Below are 20,508 nucleotides of genomic sequence, written 5' to 3' on the forward strand. Positions count from 1 at the left end.
CAACACAGAGAAATGTCCCCCAGCTCCCACAGCATGTAGCAACCTGATGTCTCCCGATTATAAGGGCCAGTCACAGCGTACTGCTCACTACCACACCACAACGCACCTTTTGCCCTGTTCCTATTGCAATGAAGTTTTTTCAGTGTGTCCAGGAGCCAAGCTGCCCCAGGAGACGTTTGTGGGGCTTGATCAAAACGGATTCCTGGGCCTCACAGCCTGCACCAGCAATTCACAGCTCTGGCACAAAGGGCTCCAGAACCCGCGTTTTGGCCACGTTTCCCAGATGATGATTCTGTACTTGGTAGCCAAGATGTGACGAAGCATGTAAACTGCGGGCCCTGTACCCACCAAGCCTGCAGAACCCAGGAATGTGGGGATGGCAAGCAAAGTGACTTAAACACAAGTCGCCGTCATGGAGGGGGGGAGGGGAGGGGACACAAGGCTATGACAAAATCACCCTGGAGCACTCTTCAGTTGCCGAGTCCACAGCCAAGAAATAAGTTTGTAAACACTTTTATTTGCATGTTGACCTGCGCCCTCTTTTTAAGTTCCAGGAGGCAGTGAGTTTAAGTGTGCAGGCGAAAGGGCGAAGAAAAAGGAGAAGGGGAAGGAATTTCTCCCTCACCTCTCCCTTTTTCAAGCTGAGCACCCAGAATTGCATATGAAGAAGTTAAAATCATGGGTGATGCGACCCCGTTGTATGGGTTTATTTATTTACATTCCTTGGGTTACTATAAAGAGTCTATATTTAAAAAAAAAAAAAATCAATGCATGGGGAATTCCCTGGTGGTCCAGTGGTTAGGATTTGGCACTTTTACTGCCGGGCCCAGGTTCAATCCCTGATCCAGGAATTAAGATCCCACAAGCCACGAGAAAACAAAATTAAATCAATGCATGAGAGACACAATTTTAACAAGAAAACAAAGAGGGGTGTTAGATGGAGATGCGCGGGGCACTGCCAAGCCCTTGCTGTACCTCCATTTTCAAGTACGGAGATAGCACCTCTGTCCAAGGGTCGGAGTTAGGGACACACCCTGAGCGGCCCATACTGTGGCAGGTGGCGAGGTCCTCCGTGGCCCCCCTGCCCTCTCCTCACAGCTGGTTTTCCTGCTCCCCGTGCTCTGCCTCTGCTCTGGCCTCAGCCCTCAAGACCCTGAGGCTCCTAGCCCCGCCTGCCCTGGGGACTCTCTTGGGCAGGGTGGGCAACCGGGGAGCGTACCAGAAGGCTCTCCGGCGCTTTCGGAACCATGAAAAGCGTCCAGGGGTCTGGAACCTCACTGTCTTGACCTGTTTCCGGGTCCTAGATCCTGGGCTGACCCCTAGGGCCCTCCCAGCAGCTAAGGATTCAACTCCCTGGACAGCTGGGGTCTCTGCCCTCTGGTCAGATATGGCCTCTGCCTCCTCAGATACAGCCTCTGCTCCCTGGACATCTGGTGCCTCTGCCCTCTGATTATCTGCATCCTCTACCCTCTGGACAGCTGGGGCTTCTGCCCTCTGATTATCTGCATCTTCTGCCCTCTGATTACCCACAGCCTCTGCCCCCTGGACAGCCATGGCCTCTGCCCCCTGGACAGCCACGGCCCCTGCTCTTTGATCACCTACGGCCTCCACCCTCTGATTATCTACGGCCTCCACTCTCTGCTCATCTACAGCCTCTGCCCCCTGAGCCCTGGCTGCTGCCTCCTCTCTCCTGCGACGCCAGAATGAGGCCCAGTTGATCTTAGGCCTCCACCGTCTTGGGGGGCTCTCAGGCACCTGCCCGTCTCCTGCATTTCCCACATTATCCCCCAGGCTGGCGCTGCGTGGCACTGATACGCCATCCCTCTCCAACCTGGTAGAGGCCTGCCAGGCTTCGCCCACCCCTGGGCTGGACCTCGGTGCCCAGCCCTTCACCCTCCGCTTCAGCTTCCCCCAGGACACCTGGGTGACGTACTCCCGCCACCTGTCCGCCTTGGACAGCTGGGGCACCGGGTTGTCCTCAAACATGGGCACTGGCAGGTTCACCCGGCGGCGGGCTGGCGGCGCGCTGGGCTTCTTCTCCCCTCGCCGGAGGAAGGCCTCCACCAGTTCCTCGTCATCCTCGCTCTCCAGGTCGCTCCCAAGGAATTTGCTGCCCAGGTAACTGACAGGCATTTTGCGCACCTTCCTGCCACGCCCCGTGCCTCTGTGGCCCTTGTCACTCTTGTCTCTGGAGGTCTCGAAGTCGCTGAACTCGCTGTCACTGGCGTTGCTGCTGTCATAAGTGCCCACGACCAGCCGGGGAGGTGGGGTCACCATCTGCTGGACTCTCCTCATCCGGGGCCCCTTGGGTTTTTTGGGGGGTTGGGGTGGATGCGGAGTGCTCTTCTCTATGATGCGGGCCACATCCTCCAGGGTGCGGCCTTCTTCCTCCAGAAACTGGATCAGCCGCTCCCGAAATTCCGCCTCCTTGGTGGCGGGCTTGGAGATGACCCTCCAGACGCCTCCCGCCAGCCTGACTTCGCGGGGGATGAGCAAATAGTCCACGTCCTCCCCGATTTGCAGCATCCCCACTGTGGAGTCCTCCTCCCGGCGAAACACCTTGCCGATCTTCTTAAAGGTCCCTACAGGCTTCAAGGCTTCCACGAGGACGTCCAAATCCACATCTTTGCAGACGTCGGGGACGCTCCAGAGGATCAGGCAGTCGGGGGATGGGAGGAAGCCCCAGGGGAACCAGCCCCCCACATGGCTTTTCTCGAGGGTCTTTAAAATCTCCAGGGTGAAATCTGGGGTGGGGGCAATGAGCCCAAACTACTCGTAGCCCCGGGTCTTGGGGGTGAGGGTGGGGTCTCGGTGGCGCCGCCGGGAGAGTCTCCCCTCCCAATTTCTCCGCCTGCAGCGAGTCTGGTCTTGATCAAGTCCCGCTCCCCTCAAGGACTGGTGGGGATCAATTTCCAGGATGCTTACGTGAGCCGGGATGAGGTCAGTCCTGAGGCTTCAAGCCCACCGCAAGCTGCAAACGGGTGTCCCGGCTGCAGCTGCGATACAGGGGCTGCCCGGAGGCTCTTCCTGTTCCAGGGACGTGCCTGGAACTTGGGAGAGAACTTCGCAGACAAAGAAGGCTCAGCCGTGGCTATTCAATATGGCCGAGGCGCTTGGAGGCCGCAGCCCAGTTCCCCAGGAGGGTCTCCCGCCCCTAGGCAGGCTGCCACCCCGGTCCAGGCTGACCTTGACGCACCTCCCACCTCCCAGCCCGAGCGCTCAATGCCTAGGAGCGCGCGCGCGCAGGAAGCTCCTCCTCGCCTTCCCCCAGGATGAGGCCCACCTACCCCCTTCTCATCTTACACTCCGGGACTCGGGAAGACTGACAAGGGGGCTGTCCACTCCCTTCGGGACGCCCTCGCTCCCCTCCCCCACAGGGGTGTGGCCGCGCCCCGGGCCTCTCAGGGGCCCTATCTTCCAAGCTGAACGCCCGCGCCAAAGCCCAAGCCCACGTCAGCACCTTACCCCAGGAAAGGCAGCAGTTCCCAAACCTGCCATCCTAAACGTGCGGGTTCCAGCCAAGCCCTGAAGGTGGGCGTGCTAATGGGACAGTCCCTTTGAAAGCCATTGGCACCGTATATTACCGTTTTAAAATCGCGTGACTTGTGGTACCAGCAGTTCCTACCTATATACCGAGATGTGTGGGTGGAGACCTTGGTACCAGGGTCTTTCTGCACCAACCGCAGTGTGGGGCTTGGCACACAGTAGGTGCCCAAGAAATATTTTTGAGTGAATGAATGTGTTACCGACCAGGGTTCTTCACCTCCTTAATCAATAGAAATTGATCAGAGGCCAGACAAGGAATTCAGGCAAGGCTTTATTGGGGCCCCTGCCGCAGCAGGGGGGAGTGTGAACAAACAACACGTTCTCTTGCTGGCTCGCTCCCTGGGGCCGGGTGTGTGTGTGTGGGGGGAGATCCTCATATGGGGTGAGAGTAGGGGTGTGTCCAGGGGTCCGGCTGGAGCGGTGGCTTAGGTGGTTTGCCCACCCCTTAGGTGATGTTGTGTGCAGGGGGCATGCGCAGTACCCTGTTTTTGCTCCCGACCCCCTGCTTTTGTTCTGGGCTCTTCAAAAGTGGCAGTTGGAATTTTTTGGTATCTTTTGTCCAGCATTTGCCCTAACTGCGCATGCATGCAGTTATTTTTAGTCCCATATAGTTTCCTTGTATTCTGTTGCTGGAGGAGACGTGTGTCCAGGTGCAAGCATGGCAGCACTGCAGCAAAGGATCCCAGGTCCCAGCCTGTGTCAAATGAACCTAATTGTTCATTTGTAGTAATTGACTAAACTGTACAGCTCTGTTCTTAAAGTGATATATACTAGGCAGCTATGAAAAAAAAGAAGTGACTGAGAATAGTCACCTTTTATGGAGCACTTCCTATGTACTAGGCATCTTTCTAAGTGCTCTCTACGAATTAACTCATGAAATTAACTCACCAAAACATTATGAGACAGGTAATATGATGATCATTCCCATTTTATAGCGGAGGAAATAAAATCACTTGCTCAAGGTCACATGGCCAGGAAGTATTGGAACCTGGATTTGAATCTGAAACAGTCTGACGTGTGTGTGAGCGTGTGCGCATGCGAAGGCCAAAGGGTCTAGGTGCATATGTTTACTCATCACATATATAAGTACCGCCCAAAATGGCTGTGTCTGGGGAGGGGGACTAGGGACCCCCAGAGGTGGCAGAGACATGTACTTTTCACTCCATATCCTTTAGGATTCCTTAGATTTTTTAGCAATCGAAAATGTTCATTAAGGGAATTCCCTGGAGGTCCAGTGGTTGCAACCCCGCACTTTCACTGCCAAGGGCGCGGGTTCAATCCCTGGTCGGGGAATTAAGATCCCACAAACCCCGCAGAGGGGCCAAAAAAGAAAAGTAATGTTCATTAAAGTGAGTTAAATTAAATTTAAGGTCCTCAGACTTGGCCACAGACATAGTGCGTCAGGATCCCTGGGACGTGTTGACCAGGATTTGCAAAGCTTCCCAGGTAACTCTGAGGCCCACGAAGCCCTATTAAATCTCCCCACTTCCCTCTCTCTTCCTCTCCTCCTCACTCCACTCCAGCCACACCTGCCTCCTAACTGTTCATCCAACACACAGGCTTACTGCCACCTCAGGGCCTTTGCACTTGCTGTTCCCAACACCCAAAATGTTCTGCTCCCACATCCTCTTGGCAATCTCCTACCTCAAAGGTCATCATTTTAGAAAGGTCATACTGCCTGCCACCCCCAAACTACTAGTTGGCCTCCACCCTCTTCTGGGCCCTCCAGTCCAGGAATCCTTAACCCTTTCTGTGCCATAGACCCTTTTCAGGATAGTTTTTCAACGCATAGAATTGCATCCATGGGATTACAAAGGAGACCAATTATAACGAACTAGAACTGTTAAAAGAAATATCGCAACAACAAAACCTGTAAACTAATGACTTTAATATAAAAGTATAAAAATGAACACGTGTAACTTTAACTCACCACGTGTGATTTTATTTCACTCTTGAAGGAAGCAGGCAGATGTTTAGGGAAAGAAGGAAGGGAGAGAAGGAAAGAAGGGAGGAAGAAAGATGCTTGCGGGGGCGGGGGATGGTTAAGGTCTCGCTGAGACCTCTTCACAGTTATTGGCTCATTCGGGTTGTTTTTGCCTTTGCAGAGCCGGATCGATAGGCTTCGCTGGATTTTCTCCTCCTGCTCTCACAAGCTCCATCCCAGCCGCCGGGGTCACTACGCCCCTCCCTCTTGCACAATTTCTCTCCCCGCCTCCCAGCGTTCTCCATGGCAACGAGGAAGATGCACTCCTTCCCGATTGTCCGCTCTGAGAGGGTGGGCGGAGGCGGAGGGCGGAGCAAGGTAGCCACTCCTCTCAGCCTCTTATTACTTCCCTCGGCCTGATCCCACAAATCAGCTTCCCTGAGAAGCTGCTTTGTAGAGGTCCGAAACTAAAAATTTCTGCGACACCTCTGGTTGAGGAATGTTGGCTTAAGAATCCAACTCTGATAAGTCAAGGCTTCCACGTGGGAATGGCCTCGCGGATGAGGCATTGGGTTTTGTAACTGGTAAAAATTGTGTTTGGGGGTGGGGGGGAGGATTATCCTAGAAATAAAACCCTCAAATGTTCAACATTGTTACACAAATTGCCAATCCCTGAGCAGTTCCGCTGTGGGCGATTTGGATTACCCAGCTCGCTGGCAGGCGAGATTCTCCAACCGCCCCAGAAAAAACCGATAATTATAGCTCCTACTTCTGTACTTGTTTAAAAGAAATGAAAAATCCAGAAAGAATGGAGGAAGAAAACAAAACATGGCTCAGCGCTCTCTACCCAGCTACACTTGGTTGCCACTTTAAAAAAAATTAATAAAAGTAACACACACACACTTAAGAAAATGCTGAAGTTTACAGAAAGGCTAAAATGAAAAACAAGTCTCCCTCCCCCCGTCCCAAGCCTCCAGCCTCTCCCCCCAAAGTAACCACAGTTAAATGCCTCTGTACTTTGTTTTCTAAAAAAAAAATGCTGGCATTGGTAATTTTAGAATTTAACCCATGAGGATTTTTAACATGATCCTGAATTATTTTCATCACATCATTTACCACGTCCTCGTATTTTCTTATTTATTCATTGTCTCACCCTATTAGAATACTAGCCCCATGACAGCAGGGATATTTGTCTAGTTTGTTCGCTGCTGAATTTGCAGAATCTAGAACAGTGCTGATCGGAGCTCAAAGTATCTGTTGAATGAATGAATGAGGGGATTCTAGATCTAGTGCTATAAAACATGCTTTTTTCACTTAGTAGCATATCTTTTTTTTTTTTTTAGTAGCATATCTTGAAGTCTTTCCGTATCAGTACAAGCAGATCGATCTCAGTTTTCTTTTTTCTCAGCAGCTTTCATCTTTGCATAAGCCCTCAAGCCTGGAATGTAATAATACTGATAATAATTCATTTTTCTTGAGCACCTATTTTACCCCCAACCCTGTGCATTTTCTCTTTTAATCCCACAACCCCTCCTAAACAAGTATTATTCCCATTTTTCAGATGAGAAAAACTGAGGCCAAAGGCAGCCACACAGCTAAGAAGTGGCAGAACTTTGAATCACTCAGCATTCTTAGATCCCAGCCTCCTACTTCTTTTTTTTTAAGTCTTTATTGAAATTGTTACAATATTGCTTCTGTTTTATGTTTTAGTTCCTTGTTTGCAGGCATGTGGGATCTCAGCTCCCCCACCAGGGATCGAATCCACACCCCCTGCATTGGAAGGGGAAGGCTTAACCACTGGACCACCAAGGAAGTCCCACCCCATACTCTTTTTAAATAATGTGGGATCTTAGTTCCCTGACCAGGGGTCGAACCTGTGTCCCCTGCAGTGGAAGTGCAGAATCTTTTTTTTTTTTTTTTTTTTTTTGCGGTACGCGGGCCTCTCACTGCCGTGGCCTCTCCCGTTGCGGAGCACAGGCTCCGGACGCGCAAGGCTCAGCGGCCATGGCTCACGGGCCCCGCCGCTCCGCGGCATGTGGGATCCTCCCGGACTGGGGCGCGAACTCGTGTCGCCTGCATCGGCAGGCGGACTCTCAACCGCTGCACCACCAGGGAAGCCCAGAAGTGCAGAATCTTAACCACTGGACTGCCAGGGAAGTCACTCCAGCCCCATACTCTTAAGCCTCCTTTATTTGCCCTGTTGCCTGTGGTGGTTGTGGGTAGGGGACAAGGTTGGCGGGCAATCCCCGAAGACTTCTCTCCCAGGTGACATTTGTAACTCTGGCACAGTCACCAGACTTGTCCTAAATGTCCCGAAATCAGATCCCTATCTAGAATGAACAGGATATAAATTATCCACACTTTTGAACCAGATATCACTGGGTTAAGTGACAGCACATAGTAGGTCCTCAACACATACAGCAGGAAGCAGCCTTGTGGCCCACACTCCAACCACATAATTGGGTCGCTCTCCCCTCCCACCCTCCCCAATCCCAAATCTGAAGGCTTCTGGTGAGTATGGAAGCAAAGCTGGTAGTTAGAGCAGCCGTATATTTAAAGAATCGTTCATTCATTCATGTGGCACATTTCTCTAAAGCAGTGATTCTCAAATCTGGTTGCACATTAGAATCACTGGGAAGAGTTTTAGAAATCCCAGTTTCCTGAGTCCAACCTACTGGATCAGAATGTCTTAGGGTGGGGGTGGGGTACTACATTTAAAAATCTTCCCAAATGACTCTGACAGAGGTGATGGCTGGTAAGGATGGACAGAAGTAGGTGAGGAACTGAATGTCCCTAGAGGAGCTTGACCAACTGGAAGTACCACAATAGCAGCAGCGAAGAACCAGATCGGAAATTACGGTTTGTCCAATTTTAGCAACATAGAGGAGCCCTTTAAAGGGTGCGGGGGGCTCTCAGGTTGAATAATATCTACCCAAAGATTTCAGGTCCTCATCCCTGGAATTGGAAAATGGTGCTTTATCTGGAAAAAGGGTCTTTGCAGATGTAAGTAAAGATGTGAGATGAGATTGCCATGGATTATCTGGGTGGACCCAAAAACTACCATCAGGAATGTCCTTATAAGAGAGAAGCAGAGGAAGCAGATGACAGAGACACAGAAAAGAGGTACAGAATCAGAGGAGGTGACGATGGTGACAGAGACGGGAGTGATGGGGCCACAAGCCCAGGAACACCTGGAGTCATCAGAAGCTGGAAGAGGCAAGGAAGTCTTCCCTAGAGCCTCTGGAGGGAGCTCAGCCTTGCCAACACCTTGATGTTGGACTTCTCTCTGGCAGGACTGAAGAAAACTCCAAATTAAAGCATTCGAGTTTTATTCCTTGACCTTGTCTCTCAAGAATAATTATTCCTGAAGTGAAAGAATTCTTGTGCAGTGTCCTGATCCCCAGGAGTCAGTTTTGGGTGATGGGAACCTTGGAAATGTTTTAAAATGCCCCCCACCCCAGCCTGCAGAGCTTCTGTCTGCTGCCTGCCCCTCATCGCCAGCCTCACACGAGGGCGTTCCAATGGTTAGACCTCCCTTCTCTCAGGAGTCTATGAAACTTTTGGCATTCACATATCTCACACTGAACTTTCCTGTAAAATCGCCTCCCCCTTACTGAGCACTTGATCTTCAGATAGCATCTTTTTGAGTCTTCATGATCACACTCAGCAATAGGTACGATTACTATCAACCCATTTCACAGATGAGGAAATTGAGGCACAAAAATGAAGTACTTTACCCAGGCAGCCCACCTCCAGACCGCCCCACTCTTTATTTCATTAAGTCAGTTTTGTTGAAAGTATACTTTATATCTTATACAACGTAACCTTTTTAAATGTCCATTGTGGTAAGTTTTAGAGTGACCATCACCACCGTCAAGATATAGAATCCTTCCATCAGCCCCAAAACTCCCCTTGTACCGTTTATGGCCGTCACCTCTGCCTACCCCCAACCACTGATCTGATTTCTGTCCTGTAAGTGTTGCTTCTTTTAGAGTTTTATATCAAAAGAATCATACAATGTGTCCTTTTTGTTTGGCTTCTTTCACTCAACATCATGATTTGGGAATTCATCTGTGTTGCTGTATCTGTAGATCATTCCTTTTAGTTGCTATGTCATCATTTATTGAGTGAATACTCCACGATTTATCCATTCGCTTCTCAGTGGAGATCTGGGTTCTAGCAGCTTTATGACTAAAGCTCCTATGAATATTTCAGAGCCTACGTTTTTCACTGCAAGCTGTATCCTCTCTCTGTTGCAAAGAATCTGCAGCATGGGTAGCATTAGCCCCACTTTACAGATAGAGAAACTAAGGCCCAGAGAGGTGAAGTCGGCTCCCTGAAGACACACGGCTAAACAGGTAGCAGAATCAAGAATTGAGCCCAGGACTGTGTAGCTCCAAATCCTTTGACACTCCTTCCATTGTGTGGCCTGTTGATGCCAGGGAACTGTGGGTACTGTCTTCCGAAGGTCATGACCTTGGTAGATTCACCAGTCTGCCTTTCGGCATCCCATTCTGAAGCAGCCTTTTGTCAGCACACAGAGAACACGTAGTCTGCTGTGGGAGCTGGGTACGCTTTTATCAAGTTCAGGAATCTGAGCTCTAAAACCAGACTGTGTTCTTTGTCCACGCAAAACGCAACTGTCACTGGATCCAGGATCCCAACGGCCAACACTTAACAGCTTCCCCCTCTCAGCCACTGTGCTAAGTCCTTTATATGTCTGGACAGATTTACTCCTCCCCCAAACCTGGTGAAATAGGTCACTACTAGCCCCATTTTACAGATAAGCAACCCAAGGCACAGGGGGATAAGAGGTTTGCCCAGGCTCACGCTCTGGGAAGTGGAAGAGACCGGACTCGTACCCAGGCCATCCGTCCAACACTATTCCTCACCTCCAACCTCCATACACCAGACAGAGGCTTCTGCTGCCTTAACTGGCAGGTTGCCTAATGAGCAAGCAGATTAGAGGAATTTAGTTCCACTATGAACTTACAGAGATAGTTATCCATGTTGTATGTTTATCACTGTATTAACCATGTCTTTTATTTTCTGTACTCTGATGCTTTGACATCTGGGGACTTGCTGACCCTTGAGGGGCTGCCCTTCCCAGGGTTAGGCAATTCCTAGAGAAAGGGAACAATGCTTGTCCTTGAACGTGTTCTTCAAATGCAAACGAACCAACCAATCCAGAGCCCATGCCCCCAGCTACCTTCTTTATTAAGCCCTCACACTCTGGGCCACCATCCACCTACCCTATTGGCTCCGGGGCCAGGTCCCAGACACCTAGGGACAGCCCCTTTACCCCAGAGCCTGCTGAAATTTTTCAGACTAGCCAATTCTGAGCCTGCCTTCCCTGCCTCACCCATTCCTTCCCTGAAGAAACCATAATAAAGTTCTTGTCCACGGTTCCCCCTCTCCCTCTCCCTCTGCCTCCTGACCAATCCTGGAGCTTCCTCGTGTGCCCCCCCCCACCCCGCCGCTGTGGTGTGACCTGTCCCCTTTTCTTGGGATCTGTGTTAGGGCACAGACTGTAGTCAGAAAGACCTGGGCTTCAATTTCTTTGGAGCTTTCCTGTGTGGCCTTAGGCAAGTCACTTAACCTTTCTGAGCATCGCTTTCTTCAGCCATAGAATGAGAAGATGGTCACGATAAAATGATAGTTCATAATCACTTAGCTCCTCTTCTGAAATCCAAAAAGCTCTGAAAGCTTTGCACCAAAAAATGTATCCAAAAAATGAAAAAAAATTGGAAGCAAAATCTAGACTGACAGGAGGCTATTTACAGTTTTAATTTATTTCACTTAATGTCAGTATTTCTCTACTATTAGAATACTAACGGATATGATTATAGGAACTGCCCAAATCCCCCCTGGGGCTGAATTACACAATATAAGACATAGTCTCTGTATCACTTTTCTAAAACCCAATACTCTGAATTCTGAACTACACCTGGCCCGAGGATTTTGAATCAAGGGTTGTGGACCTATAGTCCCATACCCCAAGGGATGGGAAGATACAATGAATTAGTGAATATGAAGGACTCTGCACAGTGCCTGGAACACAGGATAGCTGTTATTGTTTTTATTCCAGATAAATTGTTTCACTTTTCCCATCAGCCACTGGAAGCCAGTGAGATAGAAGAAAGCTGTGTGTTTTGTGTTCTCTTGGCCATAAGATCTGATAACACCCCTTTTAAAAACAATGCAGGGCTTCCCTGGTGGCGCAGTGGTTAAGAATCCACCTGCCGGGCTTCCCTGGTGGCGCAGTGGTTGAGAGTCCGCCTGCCGATGCAGGGGACATGGGTTCGTGCCCCGGTCCGGGAAGATCCCACATGCCGCGGAGCGGCTGGGCCCGTGAGCCATGGCCGCTGAGCCTGCGCGTCCGGAGCCTGTGCTCTGCAACGGGAGAGGCCACGGCAGTGAGAGGCCCGCGTACCGCAAATAAAACAAAAACAAAAATACCCACCTTTGCTCACACTAGTCAGATGTTACCCATTCTTACCGAAAAGTTGCCCACTCCCTTGACTGGGTAACTCATCCTCACTCGCATTATCCACATTCACTCTCATCCCCCGACCTTACTCAGAGGGCACCCACCTTTCCAAGTCACCACGCACACCCACTCAGCTGACGCCCACCCCAGGTCACCTCACAGCTTCCTGTCAGATGCATGGTGTCGTCGACGGTTTTTCTTGTGCTTCCGCTTGCCTTTCTTGCCATCTCCCGCCTTGCTCTCCTTCGTGGAGTCCACAGGTGGCACCCTGTCCACTGCAGCAGTGGCCCCAGGCCCCGGTTTCTCCCCTGGCCCAGGCTCATAGCAGTTTCTGGCAGGAAGTTCTCTGGGGCCCGTCACTGTCGGGCACAGTTCCTGCCTTAGGACCCGGGCCACATCTTCCGCCGTCCTGCCCTGGCTCTGCAGGAAGAGGTTCAGCTTGGTCAGGAATTCAATATCCTGCTTCCGGGGCATGTAGACCACTCTCCACATGCCGCCCTTGCCCTTGATCTCCCTGGAGATCACGGCATAATTGATGTCCTCTGCCAGCCTAACGATGACGGCCTTGGAGCTCTCTTCTTCCACAAAGGCCTTCCCAGCCACTTTGAACTTACCCAGAGGTTTTAGGGAGGCCTGTATGATCTCTTCGAATTCCTCACGGTTGCAGTTTTCCGGGATACCCAGGATCATCAGAGACTTGTAACTGTCCACCTCAAAAGCCTTGCACCCATGCTCCAACAATGCAATGTCCTTGACGCCGAAAAGCATCTTACCCAGCTCTCTGAGCCAGCAGTATGCCCGATGGCGCACACCTGAGCTGTCTCGGGAATCCAAAACGTTATCCAGGACGCCACGACCCCTTCCCAAGGCAAAGAGAGAGGCCTCACGGGGCCTAGTTTGTCCACCTCGGCCAAAGATGCCCCAGGCCCTGCCCACAGGGCTGCACAGTGTCCAGCCTTCTGTAACCTCCCTCCCAGGGGGCTCCTGGGAATTCCTAGGGACTTACAGAGTGTGAAGCAGGGGTGGGTGTCTGCCGGCTAGCTCGTGGATCCTGAGTCCTAGGCAAGGCCGCACCAGAGAGAGTATGAAGATGCTGGTCCCTCTTTCTGGCGGTGGTCCTCAAAGGTCTCGCAGGCCCTGTCAGTCTCAGCAGATCTGGGACGGCTGATCGCCCTGGGGCTGCTGTCACCGGGGTGTCCTGCGAGGGTGCCTGGCGGGCAGGGCGGCTCGTTCCTTGCCGCTGGCCCAGAGGCTACCCTCACTGCCCTGTAGCCTGGCTGAGACAAGGATGTGGCCGCTGCACTTGCTCCCACAATGACATCACCGCCTCCTTCCGCTCTGCAGCTCAGCGGTCTCCATGGCAACTCCTAGAGCATTGCCTCTGCCAATGGCCCGGCCCGCTGCATTGAAATCTGAGTCTGAGGGGGGTCATTCAGGGGTGAGGGGTCAGCCACCCGCCTTCAGAAGTACCCTCTCTTCTCCCTTGAGAAAATAGCTGATTCTAGGGGTCGGGGGACAGGGAAGATACAAGAAGAGCCTGGAACATTTTTGGGGTCAGAAAGTAAGGAAATACTCAAAGAATGATGAGAACAGGTGGAAGGGCATAGAGCCAGCTTGAAGGGCTCCCACTGGCCAAATCTGGGACATTTTGAGCATCAACATTAAAAATGAGCGCAACAGGGCTTCCCTGGTGGCGCAGTGGTTGAGAGTCCGCCTGCCGATGCAGGGGACACGGGTTCGTGCCCCGGTCTGGGAAAATCCCACATGCCGCGGAGCGGCTGGTCCCGTGAGCCATGGCCGCTGAGCCTGCGCGTCCTGAGCCTGTGCTCCGCAACGGGAGAGGCCACAACAGTGAGAGGCCCGCGTACCAAAAAAAAAAAAAAAAAAAAAAATGAGCGCAACAGATCATAACCCCTTAAATAAAACAATGAGCGCAACAGATCATAACCCCTTAAATAAAACAAGAATCCATGAATCTATGTGGATATAAGTAAACGGGTAGATGGAAAGTTTGGTGGAGGAATGTGGGCTATTATGTTGTCTCATATAAAATGTATGAATCAACGGGAACAAAAGTATCTTTACCGTGGAATGTCCTTGTTTGTAGGACACACCCACTACAATATTCAGGGATGATAGGGTACCAGATTTGCAATTTACTCTCAAAACCGTTGGTGGGGGGGGAAGTTCTTTGTACCATACATGCAACTTTCCTATAAGTTTGTGACTGTTTCAAATATATTTTTTAAAAGGAAAAAGAAATGTCCTGCACACGTGTTCACCTTCACAATGGCCATTTCTCCTCTTACCATCCCAGTAATAAAAGCCATAAGTTTGAATCAGACTGACACCCTCTAAACTCCCAGCTCCAGGGACGGGCACTGAAGGGTTTGAACTAATCAGCATAATCCCACCCCCTTGCCACAGTGATTGGTTCAGAAGTGGTCACCCAGGTAACCCAGGCCCAAGCCAATCAGTGCATTCTATCTCCCTGGTCATGGAGATTGGTTAGGGTCTGGATACATGGACTTAGTCCAATCAGAAAGACGCTCAGGAGTTTTGTGACTAGTTACGAGGAGGAATACCCTCTCTTTCCCCCTAGATGGGAAAGAATAAATATGGGAGCTGCAGGAAGCCATCTGGGAAAACCACAAGAGAAGCCATCTTGAGGATGAATTCTACTTCCAGAGGAAGGCAGAGCTGAGAGAATCACAGAGACCTCTCAGGGCAACCCCCTTCATGCTGTGGTTCAGTGATGCAGGCTGCTTTTCTATTTCCAAGTCATCGTGTGCTCCCATGACTACCACAGCAAGCGAATAGAGAGCAGAGGGACTCATGCACCAGCATTTGAATACTTCCACCAGGAAGCTACATGTGACTTTTGCTCATATTTCATTGGCCAAAGCAAGTCACATGACCACACCTAACTTCCGGGAGGTGGGGAAGTACAGTCACCCTTGCACGTAGAAGTGCAGGGGAATTGGAAATAACAGTGTACACAGTCGTGCCTGCCACAAACTCTCATAATGTGCCCGGCATCATGCTAAACTGCACACGCATTTCATTTTACAGCAACCCTATGAAGGGGTATTATTAATGTCCCCGATTTTATAGGCAAGAAAACTGGGGATCAGAGAGGTTAATTCAGTTACCTAAGGCCACATAGTTAATGAATGACAAAGCTAGACTTCCTTCCTCGGGCACCCTGACGCCTGGGCCTAAACATTTAACCTCATATAACACTATGCTGTTCCCTGAGAAGAAAGTGCCCTATTGTGTCACCTGGCTTGGTTCCTGTTCCATCATACAGTTGCTGTGTGACCTTGGGTAGGCTGCTGTCCCCCTCTGGGCTGTGTGGCAATTTAGTTCTGTCCAACTTAGCTAAGTGGGGCCTATGTACCCTAGAACACCTTTCCCCTGGTGGTTCTGGGTTAGAGTTGTCTAAAAGAAAATTTGCATGAGATTTAGATAACAGAAGTGACGGAATAGCTATTATGGTGGGAAGGTCATAAATATTTGCCTTGGGGAATGTAACTTGGTGCAGCTAATATGAAAAACAGTATGGAGATTCCTCAGAAAATGAAAAACAGATCAACCATATGATCCAACATTTCCACTTCTGGGTATTTATACGAAGGAAAGGAAAACACTAAAAGATATCTGCACACCCATGTTCACAGCAGCATTATTTATAATAGCCAAGATATGGAAACAACCTAAGTGCCCATCAATGAATGAATGGATAAAGAAAATGTCACACACACACACACACACACACACACACACGAATACCGTTCAGCCACTAAAAAGAAGGAAACCCTGCTATTTATGACAATGTGGATGGACCTTGAGGATTTAATGCTAAGTGAAATAAGTCAGATACAGAAAGACAAATACTATATCATCTCAAATATATGTGGAATCTTTAAAAAAAAAACCCAAACTCATATATACAGCAAACAGATTGGTGGTGGCCAGAGACAGGGGGTCAAGCGTGGAAAAAAATGGGTGAAGGTGGTCAAAAGGTACAAACTTTGAGTAATAAAAAAATAATAGGGATGTAATGTACAACATGAGGAATTTAGTTAACACTGCTGCACAAGATATGGGAAAGTTGTTAAAAGAATACCAAGAGACGGCTTCCCTGGTGGTGCAGTGGTTGGGAGTCCGCCTGCCGATGCAGGGGACACGGGTTCGTGCCCCGGTCTGGGAGGATCCCACGTGCCGTGGAGCGGCTGGGCCGGTGAGCCATGGCCGCTAAGCCTGCGCGTCCGGAGCCTGTGCTCCGCAACGGGAGAGGCCACAACAGTGAGAGGCCCACATACCGCAAAAAAGAAAAGAAAAGAAAAGAAAAGAATACCGGGAGGGATTTCCCTGGTGGCGCAGTGGATAAAAATCTGCCTGCCAATGCAGGGGACACGGGTTCGAGCCCTGGTCCGGGAAGATCCTGCATGCCGCAGAACAAGTAAGCCCGCACGTCACAACTACTGAGCCTGTGCTCTAGAGCCCGCAAGCCACAACTACTGAGTCCACGTGCCACAATTATTGAAGCCCGCGCGCCTAGAGCCTGTGCTCCGCAACAAGAGAAGTCTCGGCAATGAGAAGCCCGTGCACCGCAACAAAGAGTAGCCCCAGCTCACCTCAACTAGAGAAAGCCCGCACCCAGCAATGAAAACCCAACGCAGCCTTAATTAATTAAAAAAATAAAGAATACCAAGAGTTCTTGGCAACGACAATTTTTTTTTTTGCAATGACGATTTTTAAACGTATTGTTCACCTGATAAATAACTATAAGGGTGTAAAAAAGAAAAAAAAAGTACTAAGAGTTCTCAACACAAGGAGAAACAAATGTTTCCTTCTTCCCTTCCCATGGATTTATGAATCCTTGGGGTACTATTGCATATCCCTGGGTTTATGTACGTTACATACTGAGAGGCAGGCGACAGAATGGTGCATTTATTGGATCCACCAAGATTGCTTGAGAAGTTTCCTTGTTCCAGGCTCTGGGCGACGTGTTAGGCATACTTGAGTGAGTGAAATAAGCTCTACTTTTAGGAGCTTAGAGTCCAGTGGTTATGACAGGCCAGGCCAGCCTGTTTACAGGGAGAAAAGCCCTATAATTATCACAAAAATGTGTTCTGATCTTTGGTGCGGGGCAGAGAATACAGAGTATACTAATTGGGACGTGTCTTGCTGAAGTTTAAAGAGAAAACTACATAAAGTGCTTTGGGGACCATGAGCAACTGATCCTGTCTGGTCTCATCCAGTAAGGCTTCCTGGAGGAGGTGACACTGGAAGGGATCTTGAAGGTTGCATATAATAACCACAGCAATAATACTATTTTTAAAAGGAGTCATCACTATCACTTACATAGGGCATGCGGTGTGCCAGACGACATTCTAAGCCCTGAATCTGTACTAAGTCATTTAATTTCTTTAAACCATTTTTTTAAAATTGAAGTATAGTTGATTTCCAATGTTGTATTAGGTGTACAGCAAAGTGATTCAATTATATACATATACATATATACATATATGTATTCTTTTTCTATATATATATATTCTTTTTCAGTAAGTCATTTAACTTTTACCACAGTTTATGAGTTATATATTGTTTTACTGATTTAGTTGCTCATTTATTCAATGAGTATTTATTGAGCAGCTCCTGTATTTTATAGTCAGGGAAAGGATCAGAGAGGGTAAATCACTTACCTAGGGCCACACAGCTAGTTAATTTTTTAATTTTTAATTTAATTTAATTTTTTCTCTAAATTTTCTGTTCATATCTTTACTCTTTTTTTTTTTTTTTTTTTTGCGGTATGCGGGCCTCTCACTGTTGTGCCCTCTCCCGTTGCAGAGCACAGGCTCCGGACAAGCAGGCTCAGCGACCATGGCTCACAGGTTCAGCCGCTCCACGGCACGTGGGATCCTCCCGGACCAGGGCACGAACCCGTGTCCCCTGCATCGGCAGGCAGACTCTCAACCACTGTGCCACCAGGGAAGCCCTATCTTTACTCTTTTAAAAAAAAATTTGAGGTTCTTTTTTTTTTTTTTTTTTTGCTGAGTAGGAAAGCTTTACAAATAAAGGAAATTAGTATATCATCTGCACCACGTATGAGTTGGATTCTAGGCAGTGGGGATAGAGCAGTGAACAAGACAGACAAAATTCCCTGCCGTTTGAGAGCTGGCACTCTGTTGGGCAGACAGAGCAGAGACAAAATAAATAAGAAAGATATAGAATATGTCACAGGGTGATAATGAGTGGTTTTGGGAAAAAATAAAGCAGGAGAGAGGCTTTACCAAACAAGTAAAGCCGTAGGGATATAAAATTGATTAGTGGCTGCCAGGTATTGAGGGAGGGGGGAATGGGGGGTGACTGCTTAACGAGTATTGGATTTCCTTTGGGGGTGATGAAAATTCTTGGACTAGATAGAGGTGATGGTCGCACAACATTGTGAAGGTACAAATGCCACTTGTACACTTTAAAATGGTTGATTTTATGTTACATGAATTGCACCGCAATGAAAAAGTCTTAATGACTCTATTTTTGGCTCAGATGTTTAGAACGATGGTGGGTCTATTCACCATGATGGGGAAACTTTAGGGAGAAATGAGCTGGGAGATCAGGAATTCCTTTTGGGGAGGTCTTAAATGTGATATGCCTATCAGACCTCCAAACGGAGTTAGACATGCGAGCCCGGAGCTCGGGGGAGAGATGGGGTGGAGATATAAATATAGAAGTCATTGGCACATGGAGGTATTTTAAGCTGAGGGGCAGGATGAGATCATCTAGAGAGAGGGTGTGGAGAAAGGAGAGAAAATGGCCCTGGGGTGGATCAATGTCAGGCAGAAGAGGAGAAGTCAAGAAGAGGGATTGCACAGGAGGGGAGGGGGCAGAAGAACCCCAAGAGTGTGTGCTTGAAGAGCAAAGAAGAATAGCAAAATATTGGAATTGGCCCAAGAATCCGCTTATAGAGGGCTGTTTAGTAAATCATGATGCATCCGTATAACGGGACAATTGCACATGTGAAAGAAAAGCAGGAGGGCGTCTCCCTGTGCAGGTATCAAGATTCCCTTTCTAGGAAACTGAAATCCTCAAGAGGTATTGCTTACAAAACGAAGGGAAGTGTGTGTGTGTGTGTGTGTGTGTGTGTGTGTTTAAAGCAAAGAGAGGAGTTACAAAGGGAAAGGTAGTGATTCATGCCAGAGCAGCCTGGCAGATGCCACTTTTTTTTTTTTTTTTTTTTTTTTTTTTGCAGTACGCGGGCCTCTCACTGTTGTGGCCTCTCCCGTTGCGGAGCACAGCCTCCGGATGCGCAGGCTCAGCGGCCATGGCTCACGGGCCCAGCCGCTCCGCGGCATGTGGGATCTTCCCAGATCGGGGCACGAACCTGTGTCCCCTGCATCGGCAGGCGGACTCTCAACCACTGCGCCATTAGGGAAGCCCTGTGGCTGTTTTCTTACTGGACACCAGTCACATGGGATTCGGAGCCCATTCTACTCTAGTAGGACCTCATCTTTATTGATTACGTCTGCAGCCACCCTCTTTGCAAATAAGGTCACATTCTGAGCTACTGGGGGTTAAGACTTCAACATATCATTTTGGGGGGAGGGACACAGCTCATAACAGAGGGAGAAAGGAGGACGGCTGGGGAGAAACAGAGAGATGGAATGATGACACATACCTGCCAGAATGTTACAGGGATGCAGGAGTTCTTGGTCCTAGTTTGCAACTCAGCTGTAAGTTTGTAATTATTTCAAAAGAAGAATGTAACAGCACAGAGAAGAGAGGGTTTCAGGGAAGGGGTAGCAGTCAGATGAGGGCAGAGAAGTGGCTGTTTTGCTGGCTTTACAAAACGGAGGCCCCTGTACTTTTTGAGAGGTGGGAACAGAAATCAAAGCACAGGGGGTTGGAACAGTGACCGGAAGGTGTGTCTTTCGAAACCCAAGGGTAGCAGTTCTTTCAAGGTGTTTTGCTATAAAGAGGAAAGGGGGGGAATGGGGTGGTAGCTGGAGATGGGGTCAAAGAGGGCTTCTAAAAACCAATAAATGATGCAAGAGAGACTGTGAAACAGGTTAGAGAGAGATGGAGCCTTCCCCCAGTAAGGAAGGTGGGACCCCAGTGCAGAGAAGGGACTGGCTTTTGGTGGGAGCATGGCCATTTCCTCCAAGGATGGAAGAGAAAAGCAAGCGTATGTTGGCAAAGGTGGGTTTCACCATGGGAAGCTAAGGAAGCAAATTTTAATTTTATTTTCTTTTTTAACAAAAACTTATATAGTGCTTACATACCAGACCCTGTTCTAAGCACTTTGCAAATATAACTCGTTGGATTTGCATAAAAATCCTCAGAGGTAGGTACTGTTACGATTTCATCCCCATCTTACAGATGAGAACACTGAGGCCCACAGAGGGGAATGGCCTTCCCCAAGGTCACACAGCTGGTAAGAGGCAAGTCTTTCTGAAGTTGGGCAGTTGAGCTGCAGAATCCAGACTTAAATTCTATCCCATAATACCTCTGCCTGTCTCGCCTCTGTTCTTAATAAAGGAAG

At 49.2% G+C, this 20,508-nt stretch overlaps 2 protein-coding genes across 2 annotated transcripts; both read right to left on the reverse strand.

Moving 5' to 3' along the window:
* Positions 1-529: 529 nt before the first annotated feature.
* On the reverse strand, positions 530-7,374 carry CCDC8 (coiled-coil domain containing 8). Its single transcript, XM_030874829.2, has one exon. It carries the CDS (start codon positions 2,524-2,526, stop codon positions 1,093-1,095), a length of 1,434 nt encoding a protein of 477 aa, XP_030730689.1. The 5' UTR covers positions 2,527-7,374; the 3' UTR covers positions 530-1,092.
* A 593-nt stretch (positions 7,375-7,967) lies between these two features.
* PNMA8C (PNMA family member 8C) lies at positions 7,968-13,257 on the reverse strand. Its single transcript, XM_060289478.1, has 2 exons — positions 12,116-13,257; positions 7,968-11,863 (listed from the first exon to the last, which is right to left on the reverse strand). The coding sequence occupies exon 1, from the start codon at positions 12,726-12,728 to the stop codon at positions 12,117-12,119; it is 612 nt and encodes a 203-aa protein (XP_060145461.1). The 5' UTR covers positions 12,729-13,257; the 3' UTR covers positions 7,968-11,863; position 12,116.
* Positions 13,258-20,508: the final 7,251 nt, after the last annotated feature.

This window comes from Globicephala melas, chromosome 19 (assembly GCF_963455315.2).
Source record: "Globicephala melas chromosome 19, mGloMel1.2, whole genome shotgun sequence".
Lineage (NCBI taxonomy): Eukaryota > Metazoa > Chordata > Mammalia > Artiodactyla > Delphinidae > Globicephala > Globicephala melas.

Coding starts and splice junctions, on each gene's coding strand:
- CCDC8 (XM_030874829.2), bottom strand. CDS start 2,526: ATGCTGCAAATCGGGGAGGACGTGGACTATTTGCTCATCCCCCGCGAA.
- PNMA8C (XM_060289478.1), bottom strand. CDS start 12,728: ATGCTTTTCGGCGTCAAGGACATTGCATTGTTGGAGCATGGGTGCAAG.